The following is a 25711-nucleotide window of genomic DNA, read 5'->3' as shown; positions in this document are numbered from 1 at the left end:
AGGTGCCCCTCAGCCGTGGCAGGAACAAAGTCGACTGAAACACCGGGTCATGGGTGACCAGCTCTGTGCTGTCCACAACTGAGGACCCCTTGGGAAGGGTGGGCATGCAGCCCCTCCTCAGGTGGAGGGCACTGGCATTAAGCAGCCGCGCTGGCTGGTGGCACTCTGCTCCCTACAGGGCCGGCTTCTTTGGGACGGTGGTGGAGTATGGCGCCGAGAGGAAGATCTCCAGGCACAGTGTTCTGGGTGCTGCCGTCAGCATTGGAGTCCCCCAGGGCGTTTCCCTCAAAGTCAAGTAAGTTGAACTCAAGATGTGCTGGCCAGAGAGGGCGGGCAGCTCCACTCCTGGGCTTCTCCAGGCGGAGGAGGAAGAAGCCTTTGCCTTGTGGTTTTGTTCTTAAGGACTTGGTTGTTTCTGTCCAGAGTGTGGATGCCGAAGCCCAGCACTGAGCTGGTGAGGCCTGACTGCTCCACCACCATTGTCCCTGGTTCTCACCAGTACCAGCACCGCCACAGCGGAGCCCACGGCTCAGCTCAGCACCTCACCAGACAGCCCTAGCAGTGCCCCCGCCCTCTGCACGCTCTAGTCTGCCCTTCTCTACCTCTGCTTTGCAGGACTGTGTCTGCTGGCTGCTGGGGCGTTCCTCTCTGAACTCACCCCGCTCAGGCCTTCTCCCCCAGCCCTCGCCAGAAGTAGCCTTACTGAGTCCCCAGTGGGCACTGGCCTTCCTTGCACCAGGTCAGGGCTTGGTCTCCACAGCTTCTCCCTCAGTGGCCCGCGACCTACATGGGGACTCTGGCACTGGGTTTCCCAGGCTTCTGGGTGGAGGCTCCGCTGTGGGCGTGATCCTCCTCCATGTAGTCTTCAGTTCCTAGCAGCGTGTCGGCCTCACGGCTCTCGGCACCTTCCTGCTCTGAGGCCCCGCGCTGGGCCTGCAGTCTGCTCCACCTCTGAGCTCCAGCTCATTTACACAGTCGCCCTCCACCTGGCAGGTTTCACCTACCCAGATCCAGCCAACCTCAGACTGAAATATTTGGGAGTGTCTGCACTGAACATGTACAGATTTTTTCTTCTTGTCATTGGTCCCTGGACAGTTCAGTATAATAACTATCCACATAGCATTGATGTTATTTAGTATTTTTTTGAAGATTTATTTATTTATTTGAAAGTCAGAGTTACACAGAGAAGGAGAGGCAGAGAGAGAGAGAGAGAGGTCTTCTATCTGATGGTTCAGTCCCCAGTTGGCCACATCGGTCAGAGCTGTGCCATTCTGAAGCCAAGAGCTTCTTTCAGGTCTCCCACATGGGTGCAGGGACCCAAGGACTTGGGCTGTCTTCTGCTGCCCTCCCAGGCACGTTAGCTGGGAGCTGGGGCTGAAGCAGATCTGCCAGGAGATAATAGCACAGTTAATGCAGGCGTTTGTGCCAGCAGACACTGATCGGGACATCCACATCACAGTCAGCAGGCCTGGGCTCATGTTCTGTCCTCCACTCACAAGTCGAGCTTTCTGCTAATGTGCACCCGGGAGCGGTGGGTGATGGCTCGAGTGGTTCAGTTCCCGCCACCCACTGGGAGGCCTGGTTGACTTCTGGTTCCTGGCTTGATCCAGCCCCAGCTGTTTTGGGAATTTGGGGATGGGAACTTTGTCTTTTAAAAAAAAATTAATTTAAGGTGTACAAATTTCACGTATTTCATATAGATACAGATTTAGAAACATAGTGAACTATCCATGTTACCACCCTTCTTCTTCCTCCTCTCCTATTCCCACTCTTAATTTTTACAAAGATCTATCTTCAGTTCATACTCATAAGATTAACCCTACACTAAGAGTTCAACAAATAGCACTGTTCAACAAAAAAACTGTTCCTTAACAGTAGAGACAAGGGCTGTAAACAGTCATCAAACCTCAAATGTCCATTTCACTCCAGTACATTGCATTGTAGGTACTCTGTTAGTTACCACAGATCAGGGAAAACATGGTATCTTTTTTGGGACTGGCTTAGTTCACTAAGTGTAATGGTTTCCAGTTGCATGCATTTTATTGCAAATGACAGGATTTCATTTTTTTATCACTGCATAGTATTCTGTAGTGTATATGTACCATAATTTCTTAGTCCAGTCATCATTTGATGGACATCTGGGTTGATTCCATATCTTAGCTATTCTAAATTGAGCTGCAGTAAACATAGGGGTACAGATAACTCTTTCATCTGCTAATTTCGTTTTGTATGGGTAAATTCCCTAGAGTGGGATTGCTGGGTCATGTGGTAGATCTATTTCCAGCTTTCAGAGGTATCCCCAGACTGTCTTCAGCAACGGCTGCACCAGTTTGCTTCATGTGCCTGTTGGCCATTTGAATTTCCTTTAGAAATGCCTGTTCAAGTCCTTTGCCCATTTCTTAAATGGATTGTTTGCTTTGTTATGGCTGAGTTTCTTGAGCTCTTCACAGATTCTGGATATTAATCCTTTATCAGTTTCATAGTTTGCAAACATTTTCTCCCATTCTGTCACTTTGTTGAGTGTTTCTTTTGCAGTGCAGAAGTTTCTCAGCTTGATGTAATCCCATTTGTCAATTGTGGTTTTCCGTTTTGGCTTTGATTGCCTGTGCTTCTGGGGTCTTTTCCAAGAAGTCTTTGCCTGTGCCAGTGTCTTGCAGAGTTTCCCTAATGTTCTCTAGTAATTTGATGGTATCAGGTCATAGATTTAGGTCCTTGATCCATGGTGTGGATTTTTGTATAAGCTATAAGGTAGGGGTCTTACTTCATACACCTGCATGTGGAGATCCAATTTCCCCAGCACCATTTGTTGAGAAGACTGTCCTTGCTCCAGGCATTGATTTTAGTTCTTTTTTTTTTTTTCTTTTTTCTTTTTTTTTTTTGACAGGCAGAGTGGACAGTGAGAGAGAGAAAGGTCTTCCTTTTTGCCGTTGGTTCACCCTCCAATGGCCGCCGCGGTAGCGCGCTGCGGCCGGCGTACCGCGCTGATCCGATGGCAGGAGCCAGGTGCTTATCCTGGTCTCCCATGGGGTGCAGGGCCCAAGCACTTGGGCCATCCTCCACTGCACTCCCTGGCCACAGCAGAGAGCTGGCCTGGAAGAGGGGCAACCGGGACAGGATCGGTGCCCCGACTGGGACTAGAACCCGGTGTGCCGGCGCCACAAGGCAGAGGATTAGCCTAGTGAGCCGCAGCCCCGGCCTAGTTCCTTTTTTTTTTTAAAGATTTATTTATTTGCAAGTCAGAGTTACACAGAGAGGGAGAGAGGTCCTGCATCCGTTGGTTCACTCCCCAAATTGTCACAACGGCCAGAACTGTGCTGATCCGGAGCCAGGAGCCCCCTCCAGGCCTCCCACGCTGGTGCAGGGGTCCAAGGACCTGGGCCATCCTCCACTGCTTTCCCAGGCCACAGCAGAGAGCCGGATCGGAAGCAGAGCAGCTGGGACTAGAATGGGCGCCCACATGGGATGCCAGGGCATCACCATACTGCGCCACAGCGCCAGCCCCATGATTTTAGTTCCTTTGTCAGAGATAAATTGGTTGCTATGTGGATTGATTCCTGGAGTTTCTGTCCCCCCCCCCCTTTTTTTTTTTGTTTAAGATTTATTTATTTACTTGAGAGGCATAGTTACAGACAGAGAGGGGTCTTCCATCCACTGAGTCACTCCCCAAATTGCCAGAGCTGAGCTGAGCTGAAGCCAGGAGCCAAGAGGTTCTTCCCAGTCTCCCACGCAGGTGTAGGGGCCCAAGCACTTGGATTGTCTTCTACTGCTTTCCCAGGCCTTCTGCAGGGAGCTGGCTCAAAAGTGGAGCAGCCAGGACCGGCATTGTAGGCAGCTGTTTAACCTAACCTACTGTGCATAGCACCGGCCCCTGGAGTTTCTGTTCTGTTCCGTTGGTCTACATGGCTCTCTTTGCCAGTACCAGGCTGTTTTCATTATAACTGCCCTGTAGTGTGTCTGGAAACTGGGTATTGTGTTTTCTATAAGATTGCTTTAGCTACTCAGGGTCTCGTGTTTCCATATGAATTTAACATTGTTTTTTCTAGATCTGAGAAGAGTGTCATTGGTATTTTTTGATTGGGATCAGATTGAGTCTGTAAATTGTAATTGGTAATGTGGACATTTTGATTGTATTAATGTTCCCAGTCCGCAAACATAGAAGATTTTTCCTTTTTTTTTTTGTTTGTTTATTTTTTCTTTAATGTTTTGTAATTTTCCTCATAGAAATCTTTGACATCCTTGGTTAAATTTATTCCAAGGTATTTAATTTTTTTTGTAGCTGTAGTGAATGTGATTGATCTTAGAATTTTTTTCTCAGCCATGGCATTTTCTGTGTATACAAAGGCTGTTGATTTTTGTGTGTTAATTTTACGAGTTTGCGTAGTCTCTTAGTGGCGTCTTTTGGTCCCCTATATATAGAATCATGTCACCTGCAAATAGGGATAGCTTTGACTTCCTCCTTCCCAATTTGTTATTCGTTTGATTTCTCTTCGTTGCCTAATGGCTCTGGCTAAAACTTCCAGGTCAGTGTCTCTCCAATTAAAAAAAAAAAAAAAAAGAAGAAGTATAAGGGAGGATCTACATAAGTTACATGCAAATACCACACCATTTTATATACGGAATCGGAGCAGCCTCAGAATTTGATGTCTGCACCAATTCGCCGGTGTCCGGCTTCTCTTTCCAAATCTCTGCTTGGGTCTCCGACAGCATCTTGGATGCCCCATGTCCAGAACGGAACAGCAGACGCCCAAACCCCACAACCCTTGTGCACCTGAGGCCTTCCCCTCTTGGTGCAGGAGCCCGCCAGCCTGCAGGTGCTCTGAGCAGGAGCCTCAGGGTCACCCGAGAGCGCTCTTTTTTCCAACGCTGTGGAGCTGACAGAGCTCGGAATCCTCCCGCACTACTCTGAAGTCACCTGGGTCCGTTCCGCACATTCTCACAGCGACCCCTTCTCTTGTCTCGACCATAACTGCTCTCCTTTGCCCCTTGGCAGCCTGTGCTCCACACTAGCAGGAGAGTCCTTTTAAAATGTCAGCCTGTGTCACTCTTGGGCTGAAAACCTCAGGGACCTAGGGGTCTACAAGGTCTTCCGTGCTGCAGCAGGTTCAGCCTGCCCCGGGACACTGCGTCCCATTGCAGTGCCAGTTTGAGTCCCAGCTGCTCTGCTTCCAGTCCAGCCCCCTGCTGATGCATCCTCCAGGACAGCAGGTGGTGGTTCGAGTGCGTGGGCCCTGCACGACTTGTTTCCTGGCCCAGCCTGTGCTCGTCCTGGTGGTGCACCACGTGCAGCTGAACAGAGTGCACTCTGGGACTGGCTGCCGTGCTGGTCAGCACCAGCTGGACCCAGGCACTGACCACCATCTCCACGACCAGCAGCTGGCCCTGTGTCCCTCAGCTGTGAGGGCTGTCACCTCCACGACCGGGGGCTGGCCGGGTGTCCCTCAGCTGTGAGGGCTGTCACCTCCACGACCGGCGGCTGGCCAGGTGTCCCTCGGCTGTGAGGGCTGTCACCTCCACGACCCGCGGCTGGCCGGGTGTCCCTCAGCTGTGAGGGCTGTCACCTCCACGACCGGGGGCTGGCCGGGTGTCCCTCGGCTGTGAGGGGTATGTCACCTCCACGACCCGCGGCTGGCCGGGTGTCCCTTGGCTGTGAGGGCTGTCACCTCCACAACCGGCGGCTGGCCCTGGGTCCCTCAGCTGTGAGGGGTGTGTCACCTCCACGACCGGGGGCTGGCCAGGTGTCCCTCAGCTGTGAGGGGTATGTCACCTCCACGACCCACGGCTGGCCGGGTGTCCCTCGGCTGTGAGGGCTGTCACCTCCACGACCGGCGGCTGGCTGGGTGTCCCTCGGCTGTGAGGGGTATGTCACCTCCACGACCCGCGGCTGGCCGGGTGTCCCTCGGCTGTGAGGGCTGTCACCTCCACGACCGGCGGCTGGCTGGGTGTCCCTCGGCTGTGAGGGCTGTCACCTCCAGCGGTTACTGCAGGCTGGCTTCTTTTCCGCAGTCTCTGGTGCTCAGGTGAGATTGTATCTCTCCGTTCTTTGCGAGTATATTTCCTCCTCTCTCTTCAAGGCTGGTGAAAACACCTGCTTTAATACAAACCCTCCCCGCTCTGACACCTGGGTCGGGCTCTGTTCATTTTCTGTGCACAGGCACCTGTGAGTGGGCAGCTGCGTGCCCTGTGCCCCAGTGCTGAGTGAGATGCGGAGGCCGCGGGCACTTCCTCCCAAGGGCACTGGCCGTCCTGTGCGGCTGACTTAGCTGCACTCCAGCTGCAAGCTCCGACTCCCCTGTTTCAGCCGCACCTGTGCCACGAGATGCGGCGTTAGCTAGAGACCCGCACTGCGCAGAGCTCCCTGCTGCCCTTGGGGGCCCTTCTCCCTGGACGTCCCAGCTGCCGCGCGCCCTGCTCCGAGCGCCCGTCCTCGCATCTAACGTGACTCCAGGTGTCCTTGCAGATCGCAGCCAGCCCCTGTGGCAGACTGCCACTCACCCCAGGCTCTCTGCGGCTCACCTGGAACCACTGGAGCCCTGCAGGGGAGGGCCCCGTTCTTCTGAGCACCCCCATCTGCCTGCCGTTCGGCCCCAGAAAGGATGATTGGTCCCGCGGGAGCCGCTCGGCCACTACTGGAAGCAGAACCTTTCGGAATTGCCGGTTAAAGACTGGTGTGGCTTTCCAAGAGGCTGGAGGCGTCCTCAGCCATGGATGTCACACAGCTGTAGGGGACATTCACTCCCCGTAAGCCTCAGCTCTGTTACTGCGGCCAGCGTGCAGTGGGACCTTTCTCTGCCACGTGCGGCAGAACTGGCAGTGAAACTTCGGGGTAGGGAACCAGATCGTGGCGCCAGCAGACGCGGTTCCCTGCAGCTGGCGTGCCGTGTGTGTGTGAGTTGTCTAACTGCGGCTGAGACCCCGTGACCCATCCCTGGAAAACCTCCTCAGCTGGGTGTGTTTCGTTGCGCTCACTCCACAGGTTAAACCGGGCCAGTCAGACCTACTTCTTCCCTATCCATCTGACGGACCAGCTCCTCCCCAGCGCCGTGTTCTACGCCACGGTGGGGCCCCTCGTGGTCTACTTCGCTATGCACCGTCTGATCATCAAACCCTACCTCAGGGCGCAGAAAGAGAAGTGAGTTCAGAGCGTGTCCCGGGGTGTTTGTGAACTTCGCTGCCTGAAGTGGAGCTCAGAACAGACGTTGCCCAGGGGTTATTAGGACAATTACATGAGTGACTGCTTGGTGCCGGAGTCTGCCATGGGACGGCTCTCAGCCCCGCCTTTGTCCTCGCTCCCTTCAGAAAGCAGACGTGGTGTGTCACCTGTCCACAAGAAAGACCAGAGCAGCTTTCCTGCCTCTCGCCTGAACCGCTTGTTCCAAGTGCTGAGCGTGGCAGAGCGGGTCCTGGATTCCAGTCTCAGAAGTCGTGGGCTCGGCTGGTTCTGCAGTCTCCTGTCCAGAGCCCACTGGGCACGGCCTTGACTCAGCTCCCGTCCCGAGGGAGCGGCTCTGCAGAGCACACAGCAGCTTCCATGCGCCTTTTTTTTTTTTTTTTTTTTAAATTTCTTTATTTGAAAGACAGAGTTAAAGAGAGGGGAGTGAACCAGCAAATGGAAGTCCCTCCCTCTTTCTGTCTGTAACTCTGCCTCTCAAATAAAAAAATATTTTTTCATTATCTCATTTAGTGGAGCCCTGAGCTCAGAGCGTCTTCTCTGGTGCCCTTTAGCCTCTGGGTCTCCGCAGGCAGGCGCTGACTCCTGAGGAGGAACGAGGAGGCTGGGGCTGGGGCCAGAGCGTGTGCTGGTCAGGCCTGAGAGGACAGGTACACGCTGGCCCCGAATCCCTGCAGAACGAGTTTCTAAGGTAGCATGAGTCGTTCCTACCAAAAATGTTATTTAATACTCCCGGGAGGTTGGCAGGCTCTCCCGAGACTCTTGTCATGCGGTGTCACACGCTTCCTGCCAGCTCTGCTGAGCCTGTGAGGGAGAGCCAGGCCTGGGAGCCCGTGAGACCCCTGACTGCTGGCTGGGGTCCCCGGGCCTGTGACCACACCAACCCTGGCCGTGTCTCGCGCAGGGAGCTGGAGAAGCAGAGGGAGAGCACTGCCACGGACATGCTGCAGAAGAGGCAGGAGGCGGAGGCGGCTGTAAGTGCACGCGCGGCACCGCGCCCCAGGCCCCCCTGTGGCCACAGTGCGGGCGGCAGGGAGGCCCTGCCCCACGTCCCTGACAGCTGCCCTCAGCGTTTGAGTCCGTGTGGCCGTGGGCTGCGGTCCTGTGCCAAAGCATAGGTGCCCCCTTCAGCAGACAGAGGAAGCTCCTACACAAGTGGTGGCAGCTGCCGCCTTGGGGTCCCTTTAAGTACCCCCCAATTTCAAGAAGCAGAGAGACGGGGCTCCCTTCCACTGTCCCTCTCCTCACATGCCTATGGAGGAGTCAGGAGCGGGGGCTGGGAATCAAACCCAAGCCCCCCAGTGTGGCACGCAAGCCCCTTAACTGCCGACTGCCCACTCATGTATACGGCCTTGTGTGGGACACGGGGGACAGAGCCGTCCTGGGAGGGGCAGCAGTGTTGCAGGTTCTCTGTGGCCAGAGGAAAGTTGAGTGCAGAAGTGCATCCAGCACCCAGGCACGCAGCCTGACGTGTGGGCCCTGTGCACGGCCAGCGAGCACGTGGCTGCCGGAGGGCGGTGCAGAGGTGCCGAGGGAGGACGTGGGCCCTTCCTCTAGAGGAGCTGGCAACGAATTGGTGTTTGTTTTCCATTGGTCAATGAATCCCACCCTCCACCTGTGATCCTGAGGGAGTGGAACTGCAGGCCCCTCTCTGAGGGCGGGAGGCTCCATTTCAGGCTGCTGTGCCTCTGACCCCCACTGCCCACTCCAGGGCATCTGCTCCCTGCCCTGTGAGGGGTGGGTGCGGGTATGGGCTGCGAGTTTGGCCTCTGCACGGAGAGGTGGAGCAGGCCGGGTCCTGACGCTGGTCACCTGCTCCCTGGCAGATTCGGCTGATGCAGGAATCTGTCCGAAGAATTATTGAGGCAGAAGAGTCCAGAATGGGTGAGCAGGCGCGTCCACTGTGGGCCTGGCGGGCACTGGGCTGGGCACTGGGCTCAGAGCCGCACGGGGAGGTGTGTGGAGGAGCCCTCCTTCTGCTCTGACCCCATCCAGGCGTGTGGGGCGGGCCCTGGGCTCAGAGCCGCACGGGGAGGTGTGCGGAGGAGCCCTCCTTCTGCTCTGACCCCATCCAGGCGTGTGGGGCGGGCCCTGGGCTCAGAGCCGCACGGGGAGGTGGTGGAGGAGCCCTCCTTCTGCTCTGACCCCATCCAGGCGTGTGGGGCGGGCCCTGGGCTCAGAGCCGCACGGGGAGGTGTGCGGAGGAGCCCTCCTTCTGCTCCAACCCCGGCTGTCCTCAGGGCTCATCATCGTCAACGCCTGGTACGGGAAATTCGTCAATGACAAAAGCAAGAAAAGCGAGAAGGTGAAGGTGATTGACGTGACCGTGCCCCTGCAGTGCCTGGTCAAGGACTCGAAGCTCATCCTCACAGAGGCCTCCAAGGTACAGCAGCTCCAATCCGGGCTCCCAAGACCACATGCACGCACACCAGCTGCCTGGGGGGGGCCTTCATGTCACCGTGCCCGCCCCTGGAGGTCACAGCACACACGTCTGTCCTCAGGGCACTCATTCTGTCCCTGCCTTGTTCTGGGAAGTCCACCTTAGCAAGTGTGTCACCTACAGAGCCGGGGGTGTGCACTACACAAAACTAAAAGCCAGTCAGCTCCGGCCACAGTGGACTCCTTGAAGAAGCCATTTGCTGTGTCTTGGCAGGGCTCTGTGACGGTCAAGGACAGCCTGGTGTGGGGCGGGGCCTATACCACACAGGCAACATACTGAAATTCTTTCTCTTCGAGCTCCAAAGTCTGTCTGAGGGACGGTGGGGCCCGGGGTCCCCGGAGGAGCGGGTGGGCGGTATCCGACCGTGCGGCTCTTGAGGAGAATCCTGTGTTGCAGGCCGGGCTGCCCGGGTTTTATGACCCGTGTGTGGGTGAAGAGAAGAACCTGAAAGTGCTTTACCAGTTCCGGGGTGTCCTGCATCAGGTGATGGTGCTGGACAGCGAGGCCCTCCGGATACCAAAGCAGTGTGAGTAGCTGCCCCGTGGCAGGGCCGGCGGGGGCTGCACGTGGGCGCTGACTCGAGCCCAGCTCGGCCGTGGCGGGACTGGCGGGGGGCTGCGCAGGGGCGCTGACTTGAGCCCAGCTCGGCCATGGCGGGGCCGGCGGGGGCTGCACGTGGGCGCTGACTTGAGCCCAGGTCGGCCATGGCGGGGCCGGCAGGGGCTGCACGTGGGCGCTGACTGGAGCCCGGCTCGGCCGTGGCGGGGCCGGCAGGGGCTGCACGTGGGCGCTGACTGGAGCCCGGCTCGGCCGTGGCGGGGCCGGCAGGGGCTGCACGTGGGCGCTGACTGGAGCCCGGCTCGGCCGTGGCGGGGCCGGCAGGGGCTGCGCGTGGGCGCTGACTCGAGCCCGGCTCGGCCGTGGCGGCTGCTGAACCTGTCGGGAGGAACAGGGCACGGGAAAGCGTAAGGCCACTTTAGCAAGTGGGTCACCTACAGAGCCTGATTTCTCTCCCACAGCTCACAGGATCGATACAGACGGATAAGCTGCTTAAGAGACAGAGTAAAAAGAGGCTGCATAAACTATTCCTGGGAGTCTACAGATTCAGAAGCAAGAAAAGCCCAGACATGAGATGTTTTTATTTTATTTTATTCCTATAGAAGGTGGCACCATATCAATTATGTGAAGGGACACGCAGACGGCCCAGCTCCTGTGGGTGCTGTGGGCCCAGGCCACGCCACAGCATGGATCATGTTCCTGGCAGGAAGGGCCTGAGCCCGGGACGCTCGCGGGGCCTGCCCTGGGGCCTGCAGCACGAGCACTCACTGCCGCTGCCGGCCCTCACTAGGGACTACTTTTCCCAGAACCCACACTGGACGTTGAAAACCCATCAGGAAGGAAGGCGAGGCCTCCAGGTCGGGGAGCACTGAGTGAACGTGGAGTGTGGGTTTATAAAACTGCTTTTTATCTGAGAACAGACGGGTTCGGAAATCAGTCTTTCTCCCCACTCCCAGGGTTTCTCAAATCATTCCTGCAGCCCCCGGCTCTGGACAGTGGGGTCACTCCCAGCCCAAGGCCACCCATTGGGTCATTTCCTGAACTCCTGCTGGGAAGGACTCTGCCAGTGTCCCCCTCTCCTGAGCCACTGGAGGACGGTGCTGGAGTGAGAGAGCTGTCAAGGGAAGGGAAGTGTTAGCTGAGGGTCCGAAGCGCCAAACCCAGAGGCCTGTGCCTCTAGCAAGCTCCCAGCAGGTGGCACTGTTGGTCCCCACTGGCCCAAGGGACTCCCGGCTCCTTTCACTTGCCCACACTGGATGCAGCCTTTGTGGGAGTCAGACACCCCGACCTGCCTGGTCACCCTCCACAAGCAGAAGAGCCGAGGCCTGCTACTGGGGTCCTGAGTCGGTCGTGGGCATGCTGGCACCGATGGGCTGTGGTGGTCGGCTGGCTCTGGAGGCTGGGCTGCACATGGCCTCCAACTCTGTGTCTGGAGGAGCTCCCCTCGCCAGCACTGGTGGCAGAGCAGTGGCCAATAACCCCCTTCCTCCGATCCTCTAACAGTGATCTCCAGTTTTAAAGAGAGAGTTCCTCTGGCCGTGACCGAGCAGTGCAGGAAATGCCATGTTCTGGACGTGGCCCGGTGCCCTCTGCGGCGGGGCCCTGGGGGCGAGGCCCTCTTCCCTCTTAGCAGCAAACTGTCCCCACAATAAACCTGTCCTGAAAGCTGAGGGTAGCGTTCTTAGTTCATCTGTGTGTACGTTTTCAGGAGCAAAATGAGGGGGTGCCCCCACCCTGGGGCCTCGTTCCCACACCTGCTTGTGGCCACTCACCCCATGGCTGGCCCTGGACACTGTAAGTCACACCTGCTGGTGGCCGCTCGCCCCGTGGCTGGCCCTGGACACTGTAAGTCACACCTGCTGGTGGCCACTCACCCCGTGGCTGGCCCTGGACACCGTGAGCCACGCCAGCTGGTGGCCGCTCGCCCCGTGGCTGGCCCTGGGCGCCATAAGCCATGCCTGCTGGTGGCCACTCACCCCGTGGCTGGCCCTGGACACTGTAAGTCACACCTGCTGGTGGCCGCTCGCCCCGTGGCTGGCCCTGGGCGCCGTAAGCCACGCTTGAAGCCAGGCTGCCTCCCCGAGGCTGCAGTTCGCCTCTCTCCGACACTTGCCCGAGAAGCTAAGAATGGATCGCACTGCAGTTTTTTTCTTTAATTCACTCCAGTCTCCGTCCTTGCACAGCAGTCAAAGGGCTCGAGGCCCGTGTCGCGTCGGCAGCCATGGGACAGGCGGGGGGGAGCTACAGCGCAGGCTGACGCCTTACCGTGCCGCCTGCAGAACTGGGCTGCCTGGGCCCGGCGCTGCGGCCCGGCAGGTTAAGCCGCCGCCTGCGTCCCTATGGGTGCAGTCCCAGCTGGGAAAGCAGCAGCACCCACATGGGAGACCCGGATGGAATTCCAGGCCGTTGGAACCATTTGGGGAATGAACCAGTGCGTGGACGTGCGCTCTGCTGCTCTGCCTGTCAAGTCAATAAATGGATCGGTCTTAAAAAACAAAAGGAGTGGGGCCAGCTCTCGGCCGTCCACGCTGGCCACCCACCCGAGCACCCGAGGGGACCGGCCATGGGGAGTCCAGAGCGCAGTGCGTCGCTGGCCCTCAGGGAGAACCTGTAAAACCCGGGCCCTGGGTCCACCGCCCAAGCAGCGGGAGCCAGAGGATGGCGGTACAGAAGCCAGCCTTGGCCCTGTCCTCGCCCCTACCCGACAGCTGCGGCCCGGGGACGGTGCGTGGGCTCCTCGGCAGGCAGCCTGCGGGCGTGTCGCGGCGCTGCCCTCGCAGCAGCAGACGGAACGGCCAGGCCTGGCCTGAGCCCCGTGGGCTCAGCTCCGCGGCTCCGGCCGCGCTCCGGCCTGCGGTCCCCGCCGCTGCGCCCTGTGCGCACGCAGCCGGCTGCGCATGCGCCGCATCACCAGCCGCTGGGCCTTCAGGCGCCTCCGCAGCTTCTCGTTTTCCTTCAGGGTGAGGAAGAGTTTGTTTTTCAGGGCATCTAGGTCCAAGAGGGCGTAGCTGTGGTCAGAGGGCTGCCGGGGGAGAGGCCTCAGCCCCGCGGGGCTGGCCGGTCGGCCGGGGCCCTCCGGCGCGTCCAGTCTCTGCGGCCAGACCTGAGGAGGGGCGAGCGGGCGTGAGGGCTGCCTGGGGGCCGAGGGCCCCGCACCAGCCCTGGGCACCGGACGTGCGTCCACCCGCTCCGGGCACGGAGGCCCAGGCCGCCCCAGCCCTCCTACCGGGCTCCGGGGGCCCTCGGCGTTCGGGGGCAGCTGCAGCTCCTCCAGCGCGGTGCCCGTGTGCCTCCCGGCGCCGTGCTCCGCGGACCCGGCCTCAGGGGGGACCTGGGGACAGGCCGAGTCGGGCTTCTCCCCAGCGACCCCGCAGCCAGGGGCAGGGTAGGCCCGAGCGCTGCCGCGAACTGCAGTGAGGCCGAAGCCGCATCGCTGCAGCCTCCCCGCCTCCGACCGCAAAGCAAGCAGTGCAGCCCCCTCCCCCCACTCCCTCCTCCCCCTTGCAGCCCCGTGAGCAGTGCAGGCCCCACCCCACCCCATCCCCCACCGCTCAGTGAGCAGTGCAGGCCCCCACACACACACAGCCCCACGAACAGTGCAGGCCCCCACCCCCCCCCTGCAGCCCCGCGAGCAGGGCAGGCCCCCGACCCCGCCCACCCACCCCCCGCCCCGCAGCCCCGTGAGCAGTGTAGCCCCCCACCCCGCAGCCCCATGAGCAGTGCAGGCCCCCCTCCCCCCCCTGCAGCCCCATGAGCAGGGCAGGCCCCCGCCCACCCCACCCCCACCGCCCATGAGCAGTGCAGGCCCCACCCCACCCCACCCCCCCACCGCCCATGAGCAGTGCAGCCCCCCCCCCAGCATTCCAATGAGCAGTGCAGGCCCGCCCCGCAGCCCTGTGAGCGGTGCAGGCCCCACCCCACCCCCCACAGCCCTTGAGCAGTGCAAACCCCACCCCACCCCACCCCCCCACCGCCCTGTGAGCAGTGCAGGCCCCACCCCACCCCATCCCCCACAGCCTAGTAAGCAGTGCAGGCCCCACCCCACCCCCCACAGCCCTTGAGCAGTGCAGGCCCCACCCCCCACAGCCCAGTGAGCAGTGTAGGCCCCACCCCACCCCACCCCCCACAGCCCATGAGCAGTGCAGGCCCACCCCACCCCACCCCCCACCGCCCATGAGCAGTGCAGCCCCCCCGCCCCCCAGCATTCCAATGAGCAGTGCAGGCCGGTCCCGAAGCCCTGTGAGCAGTGCAGGCCCCACCCCCCACAGCCCAGTGAGCAGTGTAGGCCCCACCCCACCCCACCCCCCACCGCCCATGAGCAGTGCAGGCCCACCCCACCCCACCCCCCACCGCCCATGAGCAGTGCAGCCCCCCCGCCCCCCAGCATTCCAATGAGCAGTGCAGGCCGGTCCCGAAGCCCTGTGAGCAGTGCAGGCCCCACCCCCCACAGCCCAGTGAGCAGTGTAGGCCCCACCCCACCCCACCCCCCACCGCCCATGAGCAGTGCAGGCCCACCCCACCCCACCCCCCACCGCCCATGAGCAGTGCAGCCCCCCCGCCCCCCAGCATTCCAATGAGCAGTGCAGGCCGGTCCCGAAGCCCTGTGAGCAGTGCAGGCCCCACCCCCCACAGCCCAGTGAGCAGTGTAGGCCCCACCCCACCCCCCACAGCCCTTGAGCAGTGCAGGCCCCACCCCACCCCACCCCCCACCGCCCATGAGCAGTGCAGGCCCCTGCCCGGCGCGCACTCACCTTTCCCTTCTGAAGGCTGGGCTCCCTGCTCTCGCCCCCAGGGTCTGTGTTCTCCCTCACCAGCTGCAACACAGAGGCCTGAGGACAGCCGGCTCCCCCGAGGTGCTGAGAGCCAGGCACCTCTGTCCCCACTGCTCAGCCCCAACTGGACCCCAACGTGGGACCCGCCCTCCTCTCACCACCCACGTGGCGCTCTTGTCCTCCAAAAATGCTCCCAAACATGGGTCAGGCTGCTGAGCAAACCCTGTCACGCTGGGGACCAGGCCCTGGGGGCGACTCAGGCCTGGCAGCCTGCCTTGCCGAGTGCCTGCCCCACGAGTGGCGGCCGCAGCAGAAGCCCTGTCTCCCGGCTCCCCGATGCGCCATGTGAGCCCACGAGGCCCGGCCAGCTTCCCCCACCCAAGCTTTGAACCAATCTCTAACTTCCGGGAGATCGAGTAGCCTGAGCACCCTGTTAGCACCTTGGGGCTGAACACTTGGGAGAGGACTAGCAAGGGGCAGGTGGGGCCCGGCGCTGTGGCGTAGCAGGTAAAGCTGCCGCCTGCACTGCCGGCATCCCAAATGGATGCCAGTTGAGTCCTGGCTGCTCCACCTCCAGTCCCGCTCCCTGCTATGGCCTGGGAAAGCAGCAGAAGATGGTCCAAGTCCTTGGGCCCCCACCCCGTGTGGGAGACCCAGAAGAAGCTCCTGACTCCTGGCTTCGGATCGGCACAGCTCTGGCCGTTGCAGCCAACTGGGAAGTGAACCAGCAGATAGACAACCTCTCCCTCTCTCCCTCTCTCCCTCTCTCTCTGTAATTCTGCCTTTCAAATAAATAAATCTTTTTTTTTCTTTTTCTTTTTTTTTTTTTTTTGACAGGCAGAGTGGACAGTGAGAGAGAGACAGAGAGAAAGGTCTTCCTTTGCCGTTGGTTCACCCTCCAATGGCCGCCGCGGTAGGCGCGCTGCGGCCGGCGCACCGCGCTGATCCGATGGCAGGAGCCAGGTGCTTCTCCTGGTCTCCCATGGGGTGCAGGGCCCAAGCACTTGGGCCATCCTCCACTGAACTCCCTGGCCACAGCAGAGAGCTGGCCTGGAAGAGGGGCAACCGGGACAGGATCGGTGCCCCGACCGGGACTAGAACCCGGTGTGCCGGCGCCGCAAGGCGGAGGATTAACCTAGTGAGCCGCGGCGCCGGCCTCAAATAAATAAATCTTTTAAAAAGGGGGGGAGTAAGTGGGGCCAGTGCTGTGGCATAGCAGGTAAGGCCACCGCCTGCAGTGCCAGCATCCCATGTGGGCGCCGGTTCGAGTCCTGACTGCTCCACTTCTGATCCAGCTCTCTGCTGTGGCCTGGGAAAGCAGTGGACGATGGCCCAAGTCCTTGGGGCCCTGCACTCATGTGGGAGACCCGGAAGAAGTTCCCGGCTCCTGGCTTTGGATCAGCGCAGCTCTGGGCCATTGTGGCCATCTGGGGAGTGAACCAGCAGATGGAAGACTTTCCTCTATCTCTCTGTAACTCTGCCTTTCAAATAAATAAATAAATCTGGGTGTGGGGGGGGAGGTGGCTGCAGGTGCCAGGAGACGTGGGGCAGGCAGGGGATGGGCCGACGGATGAGCCGGGCAGGCAGGGCACAGGGGCGGAGCTCTGACACGTTTGCTGACCGAGTCCAGAGTCGGCCTCAGTCTTCCTCACTCTGCTTGCCCAGCCTGCTCTGGGCACCCACTGGATTTAGGAAAATCGAGGTCACCCCCTCATGGCTCCCACGTCCCACACTCTTCACAAACTCTGCTGAGCAGCACCCACACATCCCACCCCCAAGACCCATCCCCACAGGTCCATCAAAGCCTCAGTCAGCTCCAGGCCCCTCCCCTCCACTGCCAGGCCTGTAGGGAGGTCTCAGGAGGTGAGGCCTCTGGGCAGGAGACAGCCTGCTCCTGCCCTCTGCGTGGTCTGCGGACCCAGAGGACCCTCGCCAGGACCTGGCCTTGCTCCACGGCCTCCCATTTCCCGGCCTCCAGAACTGAGAGGTGCTCTGGCTCAAACCGCCCGCCTATGACCTGTGCTCCCTCTGCCCTCTGGGGACCCTCCAGCTGGGGGACCTTCTCCCACTCCCAGCCCCTGCCCACCATCCCACACCTCCCCAGCAGCCTCGCGCCCTCCTGCTGGGCTGTCTGCCCTCAGCATGCCGGCTGCAGCCATGGGAGACCCAGGCAGGCAGCCCCTCCAACCACGCTGTCAGGAAGCACACTGGCCTAAAGTGGCCCAACTGACCACTTCTCAAGGTCAAGGCCGGCAGAGCCACAGGGCTCCGAGCCCCAGATGCCCGACGGGGCCGCTCCTGCGCTAGCGCTTGGCCTTGGCTCTCCCTGCCTCTGGCTGCCTGTGCCATCGGGGAGCGCCCTACCTGCGTGGGGTCCTGGAAGGCAAACACCGTGGGCACGGCGTTGTGTTTCAGGTTCTTGCGGTTCCCAAAGGCGCTGAAGCACTCCGGGCTGAAGTGCTCGGAGCAGATGACCGTGTGCTTTTTGGGCTTGAAGTTGGCCCGGCCGATGTTGAGCACCCATTCCTTTAGCAGCTCAGGGCGGCTGAACGGGAACCTAGGAGGGCAAGCGGGCACGTGAGCGAGCTGGGCGCCCTGTTACCACTGGCCGCCTGGGGTCAGCAAGACCACCGCTCCCAAGCAGGCAGGAACTGACCACGTGGGCGGCATCAGCTGACAGGAAGTGCTGGGGGGACAGGGAGGGCCACCTGAGGAGGCGGAGGCTCAGCGAAGGGGCCGGGGCTGAGCTGCAGGAGGGCACCAGGCGGTCAGAGCAGGTGTCAGCGGGAGGCGGGGAGCCCAGGACAGTTGGGAGTGAGGTTTGCCTCAGGATCAGCCTCGCGCGGCACAGCAGGGAAAGCCGTGGCCTGCAAGACCGTCCTCCCAGACCGGAGTCCACGTCTGATCCAGCTCCCTGCTACCGTGCCTGGGAAGGCAGCAGAGGACCGTCCAAGTGCCTGGGCCCCTGCACCCACGTGGGAGACTCCGATGGGGTCCCAGGTCCTGGATTCCGCCCGGCCTAGCTGTGTCCGTTGAGGCCGTTGAGGAAGTGAAGCAGGGATGGAGGAACTCTCCTAACTCCGGTTTCAAGGAAATACATGGGTCTTTAAAAAAAAATCAAGGTACTTCTGGATCACCCAAGTGCAGGGGCAGCAGGTGGACACAGGGATGGCTCCGTGGGGGCTGCGTGAAGGCCGGCCAACCGAAACCCACACACCAGGGCAGGAGGGAGCACGGCCCATACCCTCTGTACCCCTACAGGATGTGCGGGAAGGAACCCGGCAAAGGCCAGATGTGTCCGAGAAGCCCAGCGGGCAATCGAGGGATGGGCGCCGTCCGTCCGGCGGCACAGAGAGGCCAAGATGAGCACGGGACCTGGCCTGCGGCACAGCCGGACAGGCCAGCACTCGCCAGGCCAGCGCTCAACAGCCCACTTCTGACCCAGCGCCCCGCTGTGACCTGGGAAAGCAGCGGGAGGTGGCCCAGGTGCCTGGGGCCCTGCACCCACGTGGGGGCCCAGGGAGCTCCTGATTCGTCCTGGCCCAGCCCTGGTTGTTGTGGGCCATTTGGGTAGTGACCAATGCACAGGAGATTCCGCGCGCTCTGTCTCTTCGAAATACATAACGAATGAATTAAAAAAATAAATAAATAAAAAAAGGCAGCTCCATGCCCGGGTAAACGCCCAGGGCAGCGTCTGAGGCGGCCGGACAGGCAGCTACCCCAATGCCCCAATGCCCTTAGTGGGGAGGTGGGCGCGAAGGGCCGAGCGCGCGGCGGGCGGCGGGCGGGGCCGGCCAGGGTCTGGTTCCGCGCCCCCACCGGCTGCCTGGCACAAACGCGTGGAGCGAGCAGAGGGGGTGCGCGCCCCCGGGCCGAGCCCGCACACAGGGGAAGGAGGGGCAGCCCCCAGGTCTCCCCCTCCCCCAGACCACCCCCCCCCCGAGTCCCAGGTGCACGCTGCGCCCCCACCCCGTGCGCCCCCTCCCCTCGCCCCTCACCGGTGGAAGGTGAGCTGCTTCCTACGGTTTCCGTAACGGTTACAGCACAGCCGGGCAGCGCACGACTTGGGCATCTCGGCCGCTAGGCCCGGCTGCCCCCAACAAAGATGGCGGCGCGGCCGGCGGGGGCGGGGCCTGCGGGGTGGCGGGCGGGGGCGGGCTGGGGCGCGGGGCGCGGGGCGCGCGGGCTCGGCCGGGTCTGGGGGCTCCCGGCCCCTGCCCCCTCAGAGCCTGGCGCTGCCGGGGCCCAGGCTGAGACCCCTGCCCGTCGCCCCCCCCCCCCCCGCGGGCGCGGTCGGCAGTGGGCGGTGGTCTCGCCTCGCACAGCGCGCTGGGCGCCCACCCCGGCCCGTCCGCGCGGCGCGGGGAGCCCCCATGCCCTCCGCGCAGAACACACAGGCGGCGCCGCACTCAAAGGAGAACCATCTTTATTTACAAATGTACAGTTTCACAGAAACAGCTTGGCTTATGCAGACGGACACCACACGGGACCACGGCCGGGACCCTGCACAAAGCAGCTGACCGCACAAGCCCAGCGGGCCCGGCCCTGGCACGGACCAGGAGGAAGCGGGGGGCCCCGGGGAGCCCCTCCGAGGCGGCACCAGCGCGGCCCGGCTCCAGGCTCTTAAATGCACTTCTAAAAGCTCAAGTTTAAAACAGAAACGACTTTGGAACTTGGGCTGGGCAGGCGCGGCCGGGCAGCTCTTTGGCTCTGGGCTGGGGAGCCGGCCTGGGGAGCCCCCGACAAACACGGCTTCACCACTGTCTCGCTACTTGTTGACAGAAGCATTAAAACACGGACAGACAGAGCCGGCCGGACAGGAGAGATGCGACAACAACAGCAAACTATGTATCCACCCTGGCGTTTCGGGAGGGAGAGAACTCTGCGGGGGGCCACACCTGGTGGAGACCCCCGCCCCGCCCCGCCCTGCTACAAGCACACTTGGGCACTACTCCCTCTCCGCCTTCCAGGGAACACGGCTCGTGGAAACACTTCACAAACAGGTGCCCAGAGCCAGCTGTGTCCCGGAGCCCCGGCCCTGGCCTCCCCCGCCTGGACCCCAGCTTCCGTCCAGCTCAATGCTCTATTCCCGAAGGCCAATACCAACACCTCACTGATTGCAACCCGAAAGGGCTCACGCCCTCCCCTCCCCCTGCCCCATGGACCAGCCGCTCCCCTCCCCCACCCCGGGAAGGACCACCTCTCATCCCCCCCAGGAGCTCCCACGCCTGCCCACAGCTCACCTGGGCCCGCCGGGACCAGCACCCAGCAGGAAATCGGCCAATACTTTGGCAGCATCGTGCAAAGACAGATTTTGTTACATCGTGCAAAACAGGAAACTGAGTTATGAACAAGGGCCACCTCAACCCCCAGCCAGCCCCCTTTCCACGGAGGTGGCCGCGCACTGTCCCTTTCTCGACAGACAGAGGAAACCTAAGAACTGCTGAGGGGCTCGCCTCCCCCGGCTCGGGCAGCTGAGCCAGGCGGGGCGACCACAAAGGCAGGGGCAAACGTTTGACGGCTGCTGTACAGACACCCATGGTAAGACCGACACGTGGGAAGAAACTGACACGTATGGCTGCTCACAGACAGGCCAGGGAGACACCCCCCACCCCCGGCACGTGGAGGGAAGACCAGCGCTCGTCCCAAACGGCGGGCATCTGTCCCAAGGTCAGCGACAACTCACACTACCACGTACCCTCACTTCTGGCCGAACCAAAGCCACCGCGCCAGGGTGTCCCGTCCACCTGCACTGCTGAGAACAGAGCTCTGGCAGCGCTGGCCACGGGGGTTTTATTCGGTCACTGGCTATGTACAGCTCGTCTGTGTGGACAGCCTGTCCTTTAGCTTAGGCACCTGAGTGGCAGGGATCTGCCCACACCAGAGCTCAAGAGTTCTGTGCCCAACCGAGAGGCCAAAGAGCCCGCCGACCCTTCGGCTCCTCGCCCAGTCTCCTGGCCAGCAGCCGTCAGTCCAGAAACAGCTTCCGGGAGCCCATGCGGGAACGGTTGGAACGGCGGATGTCGAACTTGGAGTCCCGGCACTTCTGGCAGACAAACACTTCGGGGACGTTGGACTTGCGGATCTTCGCACAGGACAGGTGAATCCAGGTGTGGCACTCGTTGCACTCTATCATGGGGCGGCCAGCAAACGGCTTCATGCAGAAGCAGGTGACGAGGTCCCAGGAATCGTCATCTGAAAGGAAGGAAAACGCTAAGAGGAGGGGACGTAACCGCGCAGCCTCCCAGCCCAGGAGCCGCTGGGACGGCAGACACGGCAGCCGAGTGTCCGGAACCCCACTCCGTCTTGCACTTACTGTGCAAGTTCACAACCAAGGGCCCCAGGGGCGGCCGCCACGCGCTCCCCATGACATCACTCGGAGATTCTGAGCTGTACCTTGGAATCTCCGCTGCTTCTACAGAGCTACCCCCTCCTCCCATCCCTGCTGGTCTCCTCCCTGGAGGGGGCAGGGACCGTCCACTCCCGAGAGGGGCCAGTGCCGGCCACCATGCGCCTCCAGGGAGCACTCACCGGAGTCCACCATGATGTCCTCGTCGTTGCCGGTGCTGTCCTCGTCCCGGAACACCACCTGCTTCCCCTGCCGGACGATAGTCCGTTTGCCTTCAGTCTTTATTTCCTTGACCTGATCAGGCGACACAGTGGCACAAGACCCACTGGAGGGAGTGTCAGAGTCCCAGCCCGAGCAGGGGTCGCCGGGGGCCTGGGGAACGCCCTGCAGGGCAGGGCTCGCGGGGGTCTCGGCGAAGGTGGCGGCGGCGTCCAGCTTCAGCAGGCCGCCCCTGTAGCCCTCCTTCCCGGGCCCATCGCTGTCCCGGCGCTTCCTCTTCTTCTTCTTCTTCAGCTTGTCTGTCTTCTTCCTGTCCAGCAGGAAGTTGCTGGGCTTGGCTCGCTGCAGGAGGGTGGGCTGCAGGTGGCTAAAGCAGCGGTCGGAGACCGGCAGGGGCACCGAGGCGGCCACGTCGGTGAAGCCGGTGTCCCAGCCATCGCTGTCCACGGTGCCCGCGGTGCTGTTGGCCGGGCTGGGGCTGCTCCTCAGAGGCAGTTCCTGAAAGGAGGCGCAGGTTCTGGTTACGGCGCCGGGGCCAAGCCTCTGCCGCACCCCGGCCAGGGGCCCTTGAGGGACGCATCTGTCCACACAGCCTTAGGACGAGGTTAGAGGCGAGACCCCCTCTCCTGCTGAACCCTAGGTCCCGTCCCAGCAGGAAGTGAGCTGTCGGGAAGAGGCGCCGCCGGCACCTCACCCCCTCGCCCCTCGCCTTCCCTGTCAACCTCTCCGCCAGTTCCCCTCCCAAGACGGACGCTTTGTTAATTAAGTGAATTTAGTTTTGAAAACTTCCTGACACTTTTTAAAAACCTGGAGATATCCCATAGTATCACAACACTGAAGCAGGCAACTCCTGCCCCAAAGCAGCGAGCGGGCGCAGGCTGCAGCCCTTCCAAGCACGGCATCTGCCAACAGGCAGCCTTCTGCTTGGTAGAGAGCAAGACGAGCCGTCCCGAGCCAGCGGAGCACTGGCATCAGACAACGCGGGGCCTGGCTCCGGAAATCTGGATTCGTCCGACGTCTAGCCTTGCACGCTGTGACCAAGGCCCCTCACGTCCCACAGCGCGGCAGCTCTGGCCCACCGGCCGGCTCTCCATAGCAAGAGGCCTGATGCAGCCGTCCCTGGAAGACTCGTGCGTGGTGTTACCGCAACACGGAGGCTGCTGGACCCGGAGCTCCACCTCTAACCCGCTGGGGCCCGGGCTGAGCTGGGCCCGCCTGTGCCTTGGTGTCCCTGTTGGTAACTACCGGATCGACAGACACCCCCACCTCCATGGGCGTGTGCTGGCCCTCTTTAAGGGCAGGCAGGGAGCAGAGGCTCGATTTGCAAACAAGCGGAGCCCCAGCCAGCGGCCACCCCCGGAGGCCCTTCCTGCCCACTCCCAGCCCTCCCGGCCTAAGGGTTACCTCCTTCGGGTAGGGGATGTAGCCAGCGTAGGCCAAAACGAAGGTGCAGAACTTGTTGAAGTCCTCCACGGTCCTGCGCCTCTTGCAGCTGGGCGAGTACTCCTGTGAAGAGAAGAGATGTCAGTGGGCGCCCACACCCCAACTACACTGCGGGGTGCACCCGGGGTGCGCGCCCAAGGCTTCAATGCACTGCCAGAGCGAGCGTGCGCTGCGATTTCAGGCCAAGAACGCGGGGACGCCGGCTGGGAGATACAGGCCTGCACAGAAGTTCAGTCCTGCGCCTGTGTGCAGCTGCGGCCTTATCTGCTCCTCGGCCGGCCTCCCGGGAGTCCTACCCCGACCGCCGCGGCCTCTCCCACCGAAACCAACCTCCAGCGGCCTGGGGAGACCCCTGTCCCTGCTCCTGAGGGGTCCCCCGGGGGCGCCAAGGGTTGGGGGTCTCGGGAGCCCAGCGGGCCGCCCGCGGGGAGACCCCCGCCCCGCCCCGCCTCCCCTCAAGGCCGCGGGAAGGGATTTCTCCCGAGGTAGCCCAGCCCCCTCTCCCTCGGCCGGCATTTTGGCCGCGGGCTTCGGGCTTCTCAGGACTCCGGCCCCCACCCCGGCCTCACCGAGGCGCCCCGCCGGCCCGACGCGGCTGCACCCCCGCGCGCGGCCGCCGGCGCCTCCTCTTCCCCAAACTCCAGGCTCCGCCGCCGGACCCCCGAGGCCGCCCGCCCCGCACGGCCCACGCGAGCTACCCGCCCCGCACGGCCCACCGCTCCGACTCCCGGGAAGAACTTTTCCTCGGGCGGGGAGCGAGCGGGGCGGAGGAGACCCGCGCCTCCCCGCCCCGCCGCCTGCGAGCACAGCAGATGGCGGGGCGACCCCCTCCCCGCCGACACTCGGCCCGGAAGGTGCGGGGCCCACTCCGCGGGGGCGGGGGGCTGCCGGGCGACACTCGGGCGTCCCCGGGCTCCGGAGGCCCCGCCAAACCACTACCCCCACCCGGGGGCGGCCACGCGACCGAGGAGCGCCCGGCGCCGCCTCCCCTCCCCCACGCGCCCCGGCCGCCCGCCCCGCACCCCGGACCCCGGCGAGGAGGGGGCGGGCGGGCGGGCGGCCGCCGGGGGACCGCGGGGAGAACCGAGGGCCGATCCCCGGAAGGAGGGGGAGTGAGCCGGGGCGGAGCGAGCCGCGCCGCGGGCGGGGGCCGGGGGCTCAGCAGGGGGAGGCGAGCGCGCCCGAGGGCGTGGGGGCGCCAGGCTCGGGGCCCCGGAGGGGGCGCGGACCCCCGACAGACGCGGCCCGGAGCCACTCAGGGGGCGGGGGCCGACCGGGCCGCGCGCGGAGCCAGGGGGCGGGGCGTGGGCCCGGGGGACCGGGAGAGCGGCGGGTGCCGCGCGGGCCGAGCCCCCCGGCCGAGGGGAGCCGGGAGCCCCCCGGGAGGAGGGGGAGGGGGCCCTGAGAGAGAAGCCGGAGCGCGGCGCGGGCGGCAGCTCGGACGGCGTCCCCGGGGGCGGGGAAGGAGCCCGCAGGCCGGCGGGAGGGGCCGGGGCAGCGGACAGGTCCCAGGGCGACGCGAGGCCAGAGGGGCGCCCCAGCAGCCGAGTGGGCGCGGCGGCCCTGCGGAGGGGGCGCGGGAGGGCGCGGGCGTCCGGGCAAGGGAGGACCGGGCGCGGGCCGAGCGGGGGGCGGGGGCTGGGGGGGGCGACGAGGCAGAGCTGGGGGAGGGGAGGGCCGCACTCGCGGCGGCCGGGGGTCGGGCTTCCCCGGGGAGCGCAGAGCGGGTGGGGGCGGCCGGGGGGCGACCGGGGCGCAGCTCCCACTCACCTCCGGGTGGAAGGCGGCGGCGCAGGAGTCGGAGTCCATGTTCCGGGGTGGGGGGCGGCGGCTGCGGGAGTGCAGGGGCCGGGATGCGGGAGTGGGGCCGCCCGGGGCTGGGGGCTCCGGTGGCCTCGCAAGGCGAGGGCGGACCCGGGAGGGGTCGCTCCGGCTGGAGGCGATGAGGGGCTCGGCGTGTCGCGTCTCGGGTTCTGTGCTCCCGGGCTGGCGGCTCCACTACCGAGCAGAGTAGGCGATGCAGCGCCCGCGGCCGGCGCGGCGGGAGAGTCGCGGCGGGGGGCGGCGGCGGCGGCGAGCGGGAACCCGACCGGCTCCCCGACCTGACGCCCAGTTCGGCTCGTGTCTCCGGAGGGAGGGCGGGAGGGCCGCGAGGGCTGTCGGGAGATGTAGTCTGGCGGCGTCTAGGGGCCGTAGGCGCGGGGGCGTGGCGCGGGGCATTGTGGGAGTCGTAGTCCGTGGCCCGCCAGCGCGGCGCACAAAGGCCGCTTCGGGACTCCAACACCCATGGGGCCTCGCGGCGGCCCCCGGGAGTGCGGAGGCGGGGGCTCGGGGGCTCGAGGGCCGCTCGAGCGGGGGAGGTGCGGGGGCTCGCGCCCGCTCAGCCAGGGAGGGCGGGGGGAGGGGCAGCGCGGGTGGCTGCGCCTCAGACTGCGCGCGGGCGGGGGCGGGCCTGGCGGGCCCGGGTCGCGGGGGGCGGCGGCTGGCGCCTCCCATCTGTGGCCTGGGGGTAGGGGTCTGCGCTCTTTTGTGGGGCCGGGGTCCCCGCGGGGCGCTCCCCGAGTGGGGGCGGGGCACCCACGTCGCCGCCGCCCCCGGCCCGCTCCCTGAGGGCGGAGCGGCGGTCGCTCCGGCGCCCGGGCGGAGGGGCGAGCTTGTTTTCGCGGCTGCGTTTTCTCGCCGGCGGCGCGGGCTCCGCGGGACCGGCGGGGTCGGGACCGCGGAGGCCGCTGAGGCGGGGGCCGGGCCGGGGGCGGCGTCGC

General features: G+C 63.3%; 3 protein-coding genes across 6 annotated transcripts in view; 1 reads left to right on the top strand and 2 right to left on the bottom strand.

The window, feature by feature from the left end:
* The window catches only part of DNAJC11 (DnaJ heat shock protein family (Hsp40) member C11), a 62330-nt gene extending 50494 nt beyond the window's left edge, over window positions 1-11836 (top strand). The window contains exons 10-16 of the mRNA XM_062190359.1: window positions 179-295; window positions 6974-7129; window positions 8073-8142; window positions 8995-9052; window positions 9409-9551; window positions 10005-10134; window positions 10628-11836. Of these exons, the coding sequence (XP_062046343.1) occupies window positions 179-295; window positions 6974-7129; window positions 8073-8142; window positions 8995-9052; window positions 9409-9551; window positions 10005-10134; window positions 10628-10653 (700 nt within the window). The 3' untranslated portion in view covers window positions 10654-11836. The remainder of the gene's footprint in view (window positions 1-178; window positions 296-6973; window positions 7130-8072; window positions 8143-8994; window positions 9053-9408; window positions 9552-10004; window positions 10135-10627) is intronic.
* Window positions 11837-11934: 98 nt separating this feature from the next.
* On the bottom strand, window positions 11935-19046 carry THAP3 (THAP domain containing 3). Of its 4 annotated transcripts, none has more exons than XM_062190360.1 (5): window positions 18937-19046; window positions 17303-17495; window positions 14918-14995; window positions 13393-13497; window positions 11935-13269 (listed from the first exon to the last, which is right to left on the bottom strand). In XM_062190360.1, the coding sequence occupies exons 1-5, from the start codon at window positions 19008-19010 to the stop codon at window positions 12988-12990; spliced, it is 732 nt and encodes a 243-aa protein (XP_062046344.1). In that variant the 5' UTR covers window positions 19011-19046; the 3' UTR covers window positions 11935-12987. The 4 variants fall into 4 exon arrangements, with proteins under 4 accessions (XP_062046344.1, XP_062046345.1, XP_062046346.1 ...); XM_062190361.1 differs by having other exon boundaries at window positions 14918-14980; XM_062190362.1 differs by lacking the exon at window positions 13393-13497.
* Window positions 19047-20717: 1671 nt separating this feature from the next.
* PHF13 (PHD finger protein 13) lies at window positions 20718-24857 on the bottom strand. Its single transcript, XM_062190358.1, has 4 exons — window positions 24720-24857; window positions 22911-23012; window positions 21470-22004; window positions 20718-21133 (listed from the first exon to the last, which is right to left on the bottom strand). Exons 1-4 carry the CDS (start codon window positions 24756-24758, stop codon window positions 20907-20909), a joined length of 903 nt encoding a protein of 300 aa, XP_062046342.1. The 5' UTR covers window positions 24759-24857; the 3' UTR covers window positions 20718-20906.
* Between the last annotated feature and the right edge of the window lie 854 nt (window positions 24858-25711).

The sequence above is a fragment of the Lepus europaeus genome, chromosome 5 (genome assembly GCF_033115175.1).
Source record: "Lepus europaeus isolate LE1 chromosome 5, mLepTim1.pri, whole genome shotgun sequence".
NCBI lineage: Eukaryota > Metazoa > Chordata > Mammalia > Lagomorpha > Leporidae > Lepus > Lepus europaeus.
Note: the sequence above shows the minus strand (reverse complement) of the source record. Positions and strands in the feature narration are given on the sequence as shown.

Coding starts and splice junctions, on each gene's coding strand:
- THAP3 (XM_062190360.1), bottom strand. CDS start 19,010: ATGCCCAAGTCGTGCGCTGCCCGGCTGTGCTGTAACCGTTACGGAAAC. Junction 17,496..18,936: donor AAGCAGCTCACCTTCCACCG/GTGAGGGGCGAG, acceptor TTGCCCTCCTAG/GTTCCCGTTCAGCCGCCCTG. Junction 13,498..14,917: donor CCAGCCTTCAGAAGGGAAAG/GTGAGTGCGCGC, acceptor GCCTGTCCCCAG/GTCCCCCCTGAGGCCGGGTC.
- PHF13 (XM_062190358.1), bottom strand. CDS start 24,758: ATGGACTCCGACTCCTGCGCCGCCGCCTTCCACCCGGAG. Junction 22,005..22,910: donor ACATCCCCTACCCGAAGGAG/GTAACCCTTAGG, acceptor GCCTCCTTTCAG/GAACTGCCTCTGAGGAGCAG. Junction 21,134..21,469: donor GGACATCATGGTGGACTCCG/GTGAGTGCTCCC, acceptor CCTTCCTTTCAG/ATGACGATTCCTGGGACCTC.